This window comes from Protopterus annectens, chromosome 8.part0, assembly GCF_019279795.1.
Source record: "Protopterus annectens isolate FY-2018-M chromosome 8.part0, PAN1.0, whole genome shotgun sequence".
Classification (NCBI taxonomy): Eukaryota; Metazoa; Chordata; order Ceratodontiformes; family Protopteridae; genus Protopterus; species Protopterus annectens.
In genome coordinates this window covers 619,822,112-619,837,624 of record NC_056741.1, presented here as the reverse complement: position 1 = coordinate 619,837,624, position 15,513 = coordinate 619,822,112, and the positions used below count along the sequence as shown (strand labels likewise).

Genomic DNA, 15,513 nt, shown 5'->3' with positions numbered 1-15,513 from the left:
CATTGCCCACCTGATCATGAAGGGATTCACATCTAGATCAAGGGAGGTCATCGTCCCCCTGTACTCATCACTCATCAGACCAATGATTGAGTACAGTGCTCCATTTGGAATGTATCTGACCCGACACCTGCAGCAGCTGGAAAGGCCTCAAAAGTTCCTCACCAAAAGGATAAAGGGTCTCAAAATATGTCTTATGCTGCCCGACTGAAAGAACTTCAGCTCTATTCGACCGCCTGCTCAGAGGTGACCTGTGCCTGACATACAAGGCCATGTCAAACCCAGATTTGATGAACATGCTTCACCTCAAAAAATCTAGATCCCTCAGAACTACAAGGGCGGGAGACTTAAACCTTGACACGGTCATTAATAGGACATGCTGGAGGGACAGATTCATCACCCAAAGACTCCCTATGCTGTGGAACAAAATCCCGGTACATGTGAGGCAGAGCACCTCGCTGGCCATGTTCAAGAGAAATCTTGACCAATGGATGGGAGATCGCAGATATACCCCAGGGATTACCTCAGTGTCTCTGCTTGACAGAGGCACAGCAAAACAATGGGCATAGTTTTCTTCAAGCCACAAAAACTCTGGGCTGGGCTTATAAATGCCCTTGGGCAGATAGCCTAGTACGAACCTATGAACCTATTGATGATCAAGTTCTTGCAGAAAGCTCGTCGGTTGGGGAGCAGAGTTATCCTCATACCCTATTCTGGCCTCGTCAAACCTGGTTCCCATACCTACGGTCTCATCTAGTTCATCCTCCCTGGATCTTAGATCCCATTCCAGACCTAATTACTTATCCCTTAGGTTTGAAGACACCCGACCTGGACTACCTCAAGCTCTCAGCATGGTTGATCCAGTTCCATTAATGGCTAGGACTCCAGGTATATTTTCATCAGTTAAAGCCGTCCTGGTGGCCGCTCATAAACCTTCTACCAGGAAAATCTACAAGAGTAAGTGGAAACGTTTCTCTATCTGGGCAGAGCACAGGAATTTGGATCCCTTCACGGCTCCTATCCCAGCAGTCCTAGACTTTTTATCCCATATCTTTCATCAAGGGGCTAGTTCTTCTACTGTTAAAGTTCATTTGGCAGCCATTTCCCACTTTCATGTTGGAAACAGTTTTGGTTCCCTAGCTTCCTCCAAGATTTGCAAGACATTCCTGAAAGGAACCTAACTGTTAAGACCCCCTGTCAAAGTTACAGTTCCTCCATGGGATCTAACACTAGTTCTCCAGGCTCTCACTGGCCCCCCATTCGAGCCCACAGCTTCAGTTGATTTAAAATATGTATCTTGGAAAACTGCCTTCTTGATTGCCATTACTTCAGCTAGGAGGATATCGGAGCTTCAAGCTCTTTGCAGTAAACCTCCATAAATCAGTTTTCACAAAGACAGGGTTTCCCCTCAGGACTAATCCCTCCTTTCTGCCTAAAGTGGCTTCAGAAGCCAACATAAACCAGTCCATCAATCTACCTGTCTTCTTTCCTAATTATCAAAACAAGGGAGAGTATAGACTTCATTGTTTGGATGTTCATAGACAGTTACGTTTTTACTTAAACAGAACAGCTGGACTTCGAAAATCAGATCAACTCTTTGTGTCATTTGCTAAATCCTGTCTGGGTAAACCAGTGACTAAAGTAACCTTAGCTAGTTGGATTTCCCAATGCATCCTCCTCGCATACAAAAGCTCTGGTCGTCCTGAACCCCTGAGGGTTCGAGCCCATTCTACCCGATCTATGGCTACTTCGGCTGCTTTCTGGTCAAGGGTTTCTTTGGATGACATTTGTTCAGCAGCTACCTGGGCTTCCTCTCATACTTTTATTACACACTATAAAGTGGATTTAATATCCAGAGGATGTGCATCTTTTGGCTCTGCTGTGCTCCGGAATATCCTTCCATGAGGGCCTCCCAAGTTTTTTTTTTGGTAGCTGGGGACTCTGTCCCACAGGTTGCTGATCAAATGAAGTTAACTACTTCAGATTAAGAAGTTATGTACTCACCATAATGTTCCATCTGAGTAGGTAACTTCATTTGTCAGCAACCAACCCGCTCTCCATCCCCCAAACCCTTAGTTCGTTCTTGAAAGATCAAGATACGTCACTTCCAGATGACTTCAGGTAGGACGTACATTACTCTTTTCTGGTGTGCTAGTATTTTTCTATACCATTATGGCAAACTTGATCTGAGGGTTAGAGGGAGGTGGCAGGGCATTATGGGTAGGGGGGAGGAGCTTGGAGCTCGGATCTTTGAGCTAGGAAAGCTGTTGGCTTGGATCCGATACCCACAGGTTGCTGACAAATGAAGTTACCTACTCAGATGGAACGTTATGGTGAGTACATAACTTCTTATTTTCTCTCTAATTCCAAATTTGAAGGGCTGAGGAAGACTGTAGAAACTTTTCCTTTACCTTGCACAACCTTTCCTGGCCCTAACCATTTATGTATTTTATTTACTTACTGACATTTTGACTTGTATTATGTATGCATTTATTTATTTATTTATTTATTTATTTTGCATTTGGGTGCCAATTGGCTCTTTTCTGGCATTAGGCATGAGACTGGCTCCTGGTGCTGTGTACTTTTGACTTTGGTGAGGCCCCTCTTGTGGGGATAGTTTGCTTTTGGGTTTTCCCCCACTGTGTCTAGGTGGCACGGCTCTTCTGGAGGCTGAGGTATTACTAGGTACTGTCTTGGTCTTGGTTTTAGAACTTTATCAGTGCTTTGAGCTACTAGCCAGGACCTGACTGATACTGGCCTTCAGGGACTTCCTGCCCACATTTCCTGGTAGTGAGGTAGGATTAGTACCTGGCCGTGAGTAATCAGGCACCCTTCCCCACTTGGAAGCTATAGAATGGGTGAATTTATTCCTTATAAATAAAGGAGCACAACCTAATGAAATGTTCACAGTCACAACATTACTTGACATTATATTAACCAACAATTTTTCACTTTTAACAACAAGTTATATTTACAAAAATGCGGCGTTGCCATGGGTTCGCCATGCGGTGCCAGTCTAGCAAACACGGTCATGGTTTATTGGGAAAATTTTTACATTTTCAAAAACACTGAATGGAGTCCGTATATAAAATATTACACACGGTTCCTGGATGATATTTTTATTTTATTCCAAGGACCGAATGAATTAGCCAATAAATTTCTATGTTACATAAATAATACCACTGAATTCTTCAAATTTACCTTAGATTTTCAGGTAAAGACAATAAATTACTTAGACATCAATTTATATAAAGATCTTGAGAACATGCAGTATTTTGCTAAAATACACAGAAAAGAGACCTTCTGTAACTCCTACCTCCACTATACTAGTTTACACCCCTTTACACAAAAGAAAGCTATAGTAAAGGGACAATTTATTAGGGCAGCTCGTATGACAACTTCATTCGATGACTTCATATCAGAATGCTGTTTAATAAAGATCTTTTTCATCGAAAGAGGTTATCCATATGAACTAGTCAACGACGTCTTAAACGAAGTAACACACAAAAGAGAAAGTGGTAACATAGTTCCAATCTTACAAACCAGAGAGAGAATCCCTAGTGGAGTAAATATATATCATAACACAGAAAGTGTATCCAATTTGGTAAACTCTGTGTTAGAAGAAAATCTGTCCAACAGTGAAGCAAAAGAAGAAGTAGGGAACTTTCAGACATGTTACGTTACAACGTATAACATGGACAGTAATATTATAAATAAGATATTGTACAAAAATTGGGGGCTCATACAACAAGATAAGACTATCAATTTTAAACTCCCTGAGCAACCTAAGGTAGTGTTTAGAAAAGGTAAAAACATTAAAAATATATTGGAATCAAATACTACTATAAAAGCATTTACCAGTAGAAATGGCATGACAAATTGCAATAGCTGCAATATGTGTAAGTACATGTCTTGCGGTGAATATGTTCATATTAATAATAAGAAATATAAAATTCAGAAGAAGTTGAATTGCATTTCTAAATTAGTAGTATATGCAGCTACGTGCACCCTCTGTCCAGCCTTCTATATAGGAAAAACTGAGCGGCGGTTCAAAGAGAGGGTGTACGAGCATACATATGCTATACTCAACAGCAAGACAGAAAATGCACTATTCAAGCACATTGCAGCTAACCCAGGCCACAACTTTAGATTTACTGCATTTGATCAAATTTACACTGACATCAGAGGAGGCCCATATAATTTATTATTGGAAGAACGGGAATTGATATGGCAATGGAGAACGAATGCATTTGTAAAACCAGGTCTAAACGAACATTGCAATATCAGTTGCCTTTTGAAACTTAAAAGTTTAGATAGGTAATCAATATACAATATATAATATAATATATGATACATAATTTATTTATATAAAATTAATGTCAATAGTAGTATCTAGTAAATTAATATATTTCATAATTCTATACACTATCAATGTATTTATGGTTTGTAGTATAATATAAAATAGTATAATTGAACATAGATATTAGTTTTAATAATTTAAAAAAATGTGTTTGGTATATGAAATACAAGTATTTGTGTGCAAGATTATATATGCATACGAATAGACATGTGTATGTGTATGGTATATGTATATTTATGTCTGTGTATTAGTGTAGCAATATATGTTCGTGAAGGTTTAAATTTTAATCAATATGACATGTCAAAATTACACAATAGAATTCTAAAAACTTTGTTAAGTCTTAAATTATTTATTCATATATTTTTCATGATAAATTATTACATATAACTAACAGTTACACATATGTAACCTTTGTATATGTTCATTGCAAAAGTTTAGATAGAAAAATATTTCATCTAATTCATTAAATAATAATATTTTCCAAATGACCAACATAACAGTAAGAATATAATATAAAAGAACAGTGTTATACACTATAACATATTTCATATATATGAAGGTCTAGCTGGGTTTTCATATTCTGTCAGTGCTTTTCTATTATTTGTTATTTCACATTTCGTATTGTTTTTTAAGTGCAGAACATTAGTGCGTTTACAGCTTTAAATGTTGATTATTTTACAAAGATAAATTAGTTAATTGAATACATTATATAAGGTCTTATCAATCAATTATAAGTAGTCTGAAGAAGTTACTCTGATTGGGAGTGACGAAAAGCGCTTAACTGTACCATTAAACAGAGTTTCCTTTTATCGTTTCCAGTGGACGTTTGTTTGCAGTTTGTTTGGATCACCCTTCTGAGAGAGGGCTGACTTCCATTCTGTCTAGGTAAAGTTTTCTGTCCCTTTCCTTCTGTGAAGAGGGAGCAGTCTCTAAGCTGCTGGTCTTGGAATGTTCTTCCAGTTGCATCCTTCCTTGTGGTTTTACTCATTTTGATTCTTTCTGGCCATATGACCCTTCAGTGAAGTAATTGATGTTGCATATAACAATTTTTTACTATGTTAGTTGATCTGTGAAGACCCTGTTAGCTGGGTCAGAGATTCATGACCTCTGTCCACCCTGTGACTGGTTGTTTCCCAAGTGAACGTTATTGTAGATTCCTTTTGTGTCAGGTAAGTATATAGATGCATATCAGTTGATGGTAGTGGTGGTGCGTATCCTTCTGGTTGATTTTGATTGCAGGAAGGTATTCACATTTGGGATGAGCATAATGCGTAAACAAAATGGTGGGCATTACTACAGGTTCTTTTCTGTCACTGAAATGAAGAATTTTAATTGTCATAATAACAATGTCTTTCTAGATAATTTTTGACATTTAACATCAGAGATCCTTTGGTGTGTTACAGTGCTGTTCCTCCTTCCTTTTTTTTTTTTTTTTTTTTTATAATTCTCCTGCAAACAATCCTCTCTTTCTAAGGGCAGGTTTATGGCTTGTAAGAAGACAGAACTAGCGAAAGGATTACATCATATTGCAACCACAAGGAATATTCGGATGGTCTGCATCCCTCCTTTCTGGAATGTACCATTCTGGAGTGCATAATGTGTTTACATTCCCACACATGCATTAAAAGTAACTACTCATGCCTCCCACCTTATGGTAGGCAGCTGGCTAGATGTAACTGTGTGTTCCCCTTAAAGAACATTTTATCTTTGATGTCCTGTCAAAGCTTGCTTGGTTACCATCCCTTTAATGTCCCTGTGACAACCCAGATATTGCTGTCCGTCTATATGGATATGTCTGTATCATCTATGTTAGGCATCCTGACGTGTAATCATTTTTCAGGATGTATTTATTTATGCCACTTTTTAGCATTCTCTTTCTAGATACACATTTCATGTTGCTCTAGAGTCAATTTTGAAGGTGAAAATGTTTTAGCCCCATTGTGGAAGGATGAAAGTGCATATATACACTGTTTTGGCTCTTCTAAAATTGTTTTCATATTTTGAAGATATTCATTACCTTTAATTGAAAACTGTGTTAAGGTGGCTTGGAGTTGGAAGAGGGCCACTGTAGCCAGGTACCCTATCACTTATACAAGGTATTGAGTAAATTCTAGTGTTAAGTCAGAAACTTATTTCCTCAACGCTTTTAGCACTTCCAGGAAGTGTTTTGAGTTTAGAAGAAGCATTTTAAGAGGTAGAGTTGTGTAAAAGAGCTTTTCGTTTGCACATTGTTTAAAATAAGAGTGATGTGGGTGTTCCCATTTTAATTTGTCTCATCTCTCTGCTTCTCAATCTTTTTTAGACTGCAGGATACTTACTATGAGGAGGGTCCACAGGAAATACCTCCACCTCAGACACCAACACCACCTCCAGTCCTTTTGCCGACCTTGCTGTCTCCTGAACTGCCAGCTGAACTTTTGGGTTCTGATGATGAAGAGCAGGAGGATCCCAGTGACTACCGCCCAGGTTAGTGTTATTTCACAGCATTTGTAAATTAGCGTGATATAAGTAGGTGTTTGTATTGTGTTTAATGGTAGAGTGTATAGTATCCAGACAGGCATTTTGGAAATAAAGGAGCTATTTGCTTTTGAGTAATCTGAGTAGCTAGTTGCAGTAGTTCTGACATCTCTCATAATTGTGGTAAGAGAAGATGTAGGCTTCAAAGCTTGATATTCCGTAGTAGACGTGAAGTATATGTCCAGACAGAGAATGAAAAGCATTACTTCAAAAAACGTAATCCTTGCTAAGAATTATTTAAAGTATAAGAGCTGCGTGTTTATCAGAGTGAAGCAGACCATTCCTGTGAATTTTATGACAGATATTCTCTTGCAACCCCATCATCAGTTAGTTGGTTAATAGCAAAATGTAGTTGCTAAACAATAATTAGAATAAACTAGAAACAAAAAATGATTATTATTATTATTAGTCAGATTTGCCATTGGACTAATAAAAATGACTTCAGCAGAATAATTGCTTATTCAACAGTTAAAAAGATCACTCCTGCACCTGGAAATTGTCATTTACACTACAAATAGTATTTTGTCACTACATATCAAGGGGTCTATATCAGTTCCGCGAAAATCCATTTCAGCGAATACCAAAAGAGCAACACGTATTAATCAAACTGCGAATAGACCAAACGCACTAAACCGCGAAATTTAAAACATCGAAAGGTCATAGTCTGCCAACCCCACCACCCACTGCATACTACCTACCCAAACAAAATAAATAAACCACATGCATACACTAACCAAACCCTACAGTAAAGCACCAAAACCCAACTTCTAACCCTACACTAAACCCCACATACACAACTATCTATGCACTATCCTGAACCCCTCCCTAACCCTAAGGTCCGCAACTACCACACATTTCCCCTACAGAAATATACTCTTAACAAAATAAATAATACACATAAATACATTTAACAAAACCCTACTTCTAACACTACACTAAATCTTACATACATTACCTATCTATACACTTACCTTAACCCGCACCATACCCTAAGGTCCATAACTATCGCACACGTACCTTATGGAGCTATACCACAGACGGGCCAACCAAAACACTTCAACATTTCGGATTTCTCTGTTTTGGATGTTCAGCATTTACGTAGTTCGTGCAATATGTGTCAATCATTTCGTATTCGTGGAAGCGTTTCGATCATCTGATAGGGACCCCATATCAAGAGCATCTTTGTCAGGAGTGAATAGTAAACTTCTGGTCAAGATATACCAATGTAAGTTAATTGGCTGAGCTTTACACTCTTTCCTTTTGAAAATAATGTTTTGCAGTTTCATCTGTTTTCACTGATACGATTGAGTCTAGAGTCACTGTATTATTTTTTTTCCACTGTGCTGCTTTTTTGTCCATGCTGTGAAAAAAAGACACATGGAAGGAGGAATTCATTGCAGAATTTGAATTTGTGGCCTTGAGGTCCAACCTCTTTAATTTCTAAATCAGACTACCAACAGGCAAGTCAAAGCTGTGGAGTTAAGGATAGGGAGGGGTAAAATGATAACTTGCAGTTTGAACAGATCATGAATAAGTTGCAGAAGATCAGTGTTAATTGACTTCATAGAAGAAAACCACAATGATCGTAGAAGTATTAACTATTCACTCCTGCTGTTTAGTGGAAGTGGTCACAAACCTCCAAGATGTTTAAACTCCATCTGATCGCTAAACTTCATTGTATCTATGAGGACAGATGTAATTGCTGTAGAGAAAATTGATAATAAATGCTGTAGAGAAATTGGGTAATAAACATATACAAGTGACTTACAGACCTGCCTTTTACATGTAGGGATGTGTGAACCATTTATTTTGTAAATAGTGTAAATACAAATGTATTTGTAAACAGCATTCATATTTAGATTCATAGGTGTTTACTAGGATGATGACCACAAGGGCCTTTTAAGCCTAGCCATGCACCCCAAATCTCTGACAAGTTTTGATACCCTTGATGATAAGTGTAAGCATGGGCCTGGAAGATGAACATTTACAAGTTACATGTGTCAATTAGTGACATAGGTGCCAAACCAGGGATGAATTTCTGGTTTCCAGTCCAATTGTCCAAGTTGCTCTTGAATTGGGTTAGGGAAGAACTCTGCTTCACATGGATGGGGAGCCTGTTCCATATATGTGTTAGTCTCTGGGATACATACCTATCTCTCCATCAGGTCTTGTTTATATCAAATGAGATGTTTAAGTCTTTAGAATGGGTAATTCTGGTGCTGTTTGTTTTATGAATATGCAGGAGGTCCATCAGAGTGGAGTCTGACAATGCCCTGTATGCCAGGCATAGATCTCCTTTCAAAAGCCTGTAGGAGACAGAATACAGGGATAGGATCTTGAGGAGGTCTGGATAGGACATTTTACTTATGCCTTGTATTCTTTTAGTGAGGAACCTCTGTGGATGTTCCATTTGTTGGATATCCCAGGTTAGGTACATACCAAAGGGGGCATTGTACCCGATGGTAGGTCTGATGAATGACTAATACAGTGGAACAAGGACTTCCTTGGAGTTAGATGCCACACCTTTGTTTATAAGTTGCGCAACATAGAATGATTTCCTCACAACTGCAGACACATGCTGGTCAAGGGCTGGATTACTATTTATTTATGTATGTCCCTAAGTTCTTTACTACTGGGTCAACTCTAACAGGTGTGTTGTCAGTATGATAAAAACAATGAACGAAGCGCAGTGCAAGCAAAAAACCAATAAACAAAAAAATGCACTGTGTGAGGACGAAATGCACCGGACAACCGAGAACTTAATACCAGCTTTAATAAACGTTAAACGTTTAACAAACACCACGTTTTTCGTCACATAAATCAGACTTCATCAGACAAGTAATACAGTGATTAACACCCATATATATATATATATATATATATATATATATATATATATATATATATATATATACTGACCATTCATTTAAAATAACCAATGAAAATCAATTCAACAGTGCTCATGAATATGAATGAGTGTAAATAAACTTGGAATACATAACATTTAGAGAATTGAAATACGATAATTTGATTCCCAATGATATAAATATAAATACATTGAAATGTAGAACAATATATATGAATATGAATCAAATGCCTTGTAATAAAAAACTAATTACTATACTCATTAAAAAATATGTATAATACAATGATGTGTTATAATGATGTGCTTCAAACAGCAATACTCCCATCTAGTGGTCAAAACCTGAATACACTAGAATATCATCATAGGTATTATACTCAGTGAATGAATAACCATAATAAATATACTAAGATATATAAAATGTATAAATATTTAATATAAAATATATGAACAATAAATAATAATGATGTGATGTAAATATATATATATAACAACCATAAATATATATATATATATATATATATATATATATATAATGTATGAATACATAAATAATGTGTAATTTCATCTAATAAGTATTATGAAAAACTTGTTCATTTACATATGAAACCATGAGTAGGAAAACTATAAATAATTAGAACAGTAAAATATTGTAAATAGTATAAAAATGTAATTATATAATTTTAAAATGAGACAAGATGTATATATATATATATATATATGTATATATATATATATATATATATATATATATGTATATATATATATATATATATATATATGTATATATATGTATATATGTATATATATATATATATATATATATATATATATATATATATATATATATATATATATATATATATGTATATATATATATATATATATATATATATATATATATATATATATATATATATATATATATATATATATATATATATATATATATATATATATATATATATATATATATATATATATATGTATATATATATATGTATATATATATATATGTATATATATATATATATATATATATATATGTATGTATATATATATATATATATATATATATATATATATATATATATATATGTATATATATATATATATATATATATATATATATATATATATATATATATATATATATATATATATATGTATATATATATATATATATATATATATATATATATATATATATGTATATATATGTATACATAAATATATGTATACGTATATATATATATATATATATATATATATATATATATATATATATATATATATATATATATATATATATATATATATATATATATATATATATATATATATATATATATATATATATATATATATATATATATATATATATATATATATATATATATATATATATATATATATATATATATATATATATATATATATATATATATATATATATATATATATATATATATATATGTATATATATATATATGTATATTTATATATATATGTATATATATATATATATATATATATATATGTATATATATATATATATATATATATATATATATATATATATATATATATATGTATATATGTATATATATATATATATATATATATATATATACAGGCATGAAACATATAACATGTAACATAAATGTTGATTTGAACAAATATATATGTATGAAAATATATGACCCTGTTTCAAACCCACATGCAAATTGATGAGAAAATAGTATAATCTAAAAAAAATGAACTGTAAAAATTTTTATATATATATATATATATATATATATATATATGTATAAATGGATAAAGTGACATGAAGAGAAATAGATGTTACAATTTAGCTGCCCTTAATTTTAAAACTGGGACCAGGGAGATATTGTCGTTCAACCCGGGGAATTTGTTTGCCTCCAAGACAATTTGCCAAAATAATTCCCTTTATTCAATCTGAGTCTCCCATAGGCCACCTCTTTCATCCTTCACAACTTCCTCTAAAATGAAAAATTTATATTTCGCCAAGGGACAGATATTCAAATGTTTGTATAATGCATTATGTTCTTTCTTGTTTTTGATATTATTCAGGTGTTCATAAATCCTTCTTTTGATCTTCCTCTCAGTCTTCCCTATATAGAAGGCCAAGCAGATCTCACATAATGCAATATACACAACTCCGAAGGAATTACAATTACTGTGTGTTTTGCCCACAATCTCTTTCTCTCTATGAAAATTTTTTGTGAATTTATCATAAATGAGCATTGTGAACACATTTCGCAGGGATAGGTACCCCTAATTTTGATACTTTTCTTATTTATCTTATATTGAGCTGTCAGTCAATCTTTTATATTACGTCCCCTTCTAAAGATAATATTAAAAGAATCAGTCGACTTGTTGAAATTCAAGTCTGTAATATTGAGGAATTTCTCCCATTCCTTAAAGAACACTTGTTTTACAATGCCTGCATCACCACTATAGTCAGTAACAAATGATTGAATATACGTTTTATCTTTTTTTGTCTTCTATAAATCCGATGTTTGAGTGTTAACGTCAATGGGGGGGGGTTGTAGTTCATTATAGGTGCAAATCTATTTTTTCTCCCTTGTATAACTTCTATTTTGATATGGTTACAAAAATCCACAGGATAACCTCTATCCAAAAACATACTAACCAAGAAATCCATTTCATCACTGAAAATCTTGATTATTGGAAGTCATTCTTGAAATCCTAACCATTTGACCCTTTACAATACTTTTCTTCTGATGTAAAGGGTGTCCACTTTTATAGTGTAAATAGGAATTGGAAAAAAGTTTTTTTCCTATACACTTTTGACTTAAAATTATCTCCATCTTTTTCTAACGTAATATCTAAATAGTTGATGCTATGTACATTTATATCATGGGTAAATTTTAAAAAAGCGGTAGTCTGATTGATGTACAGAATGAAATCATTTAACTTGTCGATACTATCCTTCCAAAATATAATGATGTCATCCAGAAAACGTTTGTGTAAAACCCAACAATCTTTGTAGCTACCATTATAGATGTATTTTTCTTCCCATGTATTTAAAACCATGTTGGCATATATGGGAGCACATCTTGCTCCCATAGCCACCCAACTTATTTGATGAAAATATTCGCCTTGGAAAAATAAATAGGTGTATTTCAAAACTAATTCCATTAAGTTTACACAAACTAGGATTTCATCATCTTTTAATGTATTAAAGGATCTTATAGCTTTTTCAAACCATTCAATTCCTATATTGTGAGGTATTGAACCAAACAAATCTGTAACATCTATAGCCACAAAGATGATATCGTTCATATTAATAATGTTCTTCACTTTTCCTAGAAAGTCCCATGAGTCTTTCAAGTATGATGTTCCTTTAAACATTAAATCTTTTAACTTGGTATCAATGTATTTAGCTAAAGGAGAAATAACTGAACCTTCTGCTGCCACTATGGGTCGTAAAGGAGGATCTGCACTATTTTTGTGTACTTTGGGAATGCCAAAAATTGAAGGAATTTTTGGCTTGCTATTGTGTAAGAATTCAAACATGCTGTAATCAATGAGTCCTTCCAAAAATAGATCATATAGTGTTGTATAAATTATTTTATAGCCAATATTGATCTCATTAATGGAAATATTATCATATTTAGACTCATCTAACAATAAATTAAACATTTTACCTTTGTATATAATAGAACTCATAAGTACCAACCCTCCCCCTTTGTCTGGTTTCATAATCCTTAAATTGGGATTTTCTTTTAACCTCTTGAGTAATGAAAGTTCATTTAATGTAAGGTTAGGAGCAAATTGATTAATTTTAACTGCTTTTCTCAGTTCATTCTCTATAATGTTTTCAAAATTCTTTAATTGTGGGTGCATGGGGGGATTCCATGTACTTTTTTTCTTTAATTCCTTAGAATGATCAACTTCCCCCAAGATATCACCACAAATTAACTGAAGGTTCATTTTCCTCAAAAACATCTTGACATCAATAATCATTCTAGTGATGTCACATTTTGTTCTTGGTACGAAGTTGAGTCCCTTGGAAAACAGCTCAAAATAAATCTCATCAATTTCAAGTTCTGTATAGTTAAATATATTAAAATTCTTATATTTGGCACATGTGCAAATAACAGATGTATCACATTTATTTTCTACATTGATATCAATAGTATTGAAACTCATAAAAATCTCATTAATTGATGTTTCTAGGGGAACAGATCCTAGTATCTCCTGCCTCTTCCTCTCCCCCCTCCCCTCCATCCATTCCTCTGGTAATTCCCTTCTCTTTGATTTCTGATCCTTTCTGACCTCCGAAGGGGGGGAAATTCTAAAGGGTCAAAAATATTGTGTAATAAGTCAGCTTGTCCCTCTACATCGTCATCAGTAATATCATGCCTGTATTTGTCATTATGTAAAAATCTCTCATTCTTATAGTTAAAAATGATTCTTGGTTTTGGGTATTGAATACCCTGTTCATATTCAAACGTGTCCCTCAAAATCTTTCTTTTTTTCTTTTCTAAAATTCTCTCACATTTCATATCTATATCTTTTCTAAGATCTAAATATTTATTTTTCTCTAAATCAACAGTAAATAAAAGGTCATTGGTAATCTTTCCATTTATAACATCAATTTGTTTCATTAAACATTCAATTTCATCTTCATTATTCTTAATAATACTTCTCAGGAGCTCAAAGCCCCATCCATCAAACATATTTAACAACTTGTCATAAAACTTTGTACCTTTTACATTATTAGGGAATTTATAAATACGTAAACCCTTTGGAACTATTTTTACCTGAAGGCATTCTTTTAAATAAGCGTTGTCAATAGTTAAAATCTTATATTTAAACAATAAATCATTGAGTTGATGCAAATAGTCAGCATATGTACATATATTATCATTATCCATAAAAGAAATGTCCTTAAACGCCAGTTTGCATTTAAGCCACTCGCTAAGAGTAACATCATCATTCTGCAAACAGTCACCTTGGATTCCTGGCAGTTGGTGACTGCTACCATAACCGTTGTGCTCCAAAACGGGACTGCTGTCACGAATCAAGATGTCTGGAAAATTGTTAGCTCCGCTAGGTCCTGTTTTCGCAACCTCCACGATGTTCTGGTTTACCCCATGTCCAACTACGCTGACTCCATTACTCTCTCCACGCATGCGTAAAGCATTCTGATTACCCGGAAGAATCACATTGCTGTTCTGGCAAACCAGCATGTTGCAAACAGGAGTCAGCAAAGCAACTAGCTGACTCAGCTGCCCAATAAGTGCCGAAAGTTGATCCCCCTGAGATGTAACAGGGCCCAAACGGACCGGGGAAGAACTGTCCTCTCTCTCCATAGAAAACTGATAAAAACAATGAACGAAGTGCAGTGCAAGCAAAAAACCAATAAACAAAAAAATGCACTGTGTGAGGACGAAATGCACCGGACAACCAAGAACTTAATACCAGCTTTAATAAACGTTAAACGTTTGACAAACACCACGTTATTCGTCACATAAATCAGACTTCATCAGACAAGTAATACAGTGATTAACACCCATATATATATGCTGACCATTCATTTAAAATAACCAATGAAAATCAATTCAACAGTGCTCATGAATATGAATGAGTGTAAATGAACTTGGAATACATAACATTTAGAGAATTAAAATACGATAATTTGATTCCCAGTGATATAAATATAAATACATTGAAATGTAGAACAATATATATGAATATGAATCAAATGCCTTGTAATAAAAAA

The 15,513-nt window shown here is 33.8% G+C and overlaps 1 protein-coding gene across 1 annotated transcript in view; it reads left to right on the top strand.

Moving 5' to 3' along the window:
• SRPK3 (SRSF protein kinase 3) overlaps positions 1–15,513 on the top strand; it is a 2,415,720-nt gene that overhangs the window by 411,670 nt on the left and 1,988,537 nt on the right. The window contains exon 3 of the mRNA XM_044080110.1: positions 6,660–6,823. Coding sequence (XP_043936045.1) covers positions 6,660–6,823 — 164 coding nt within the window. The remainder of the gene's footprint in view (positions 1–6,659; positions 6,824–15,513) is intronic.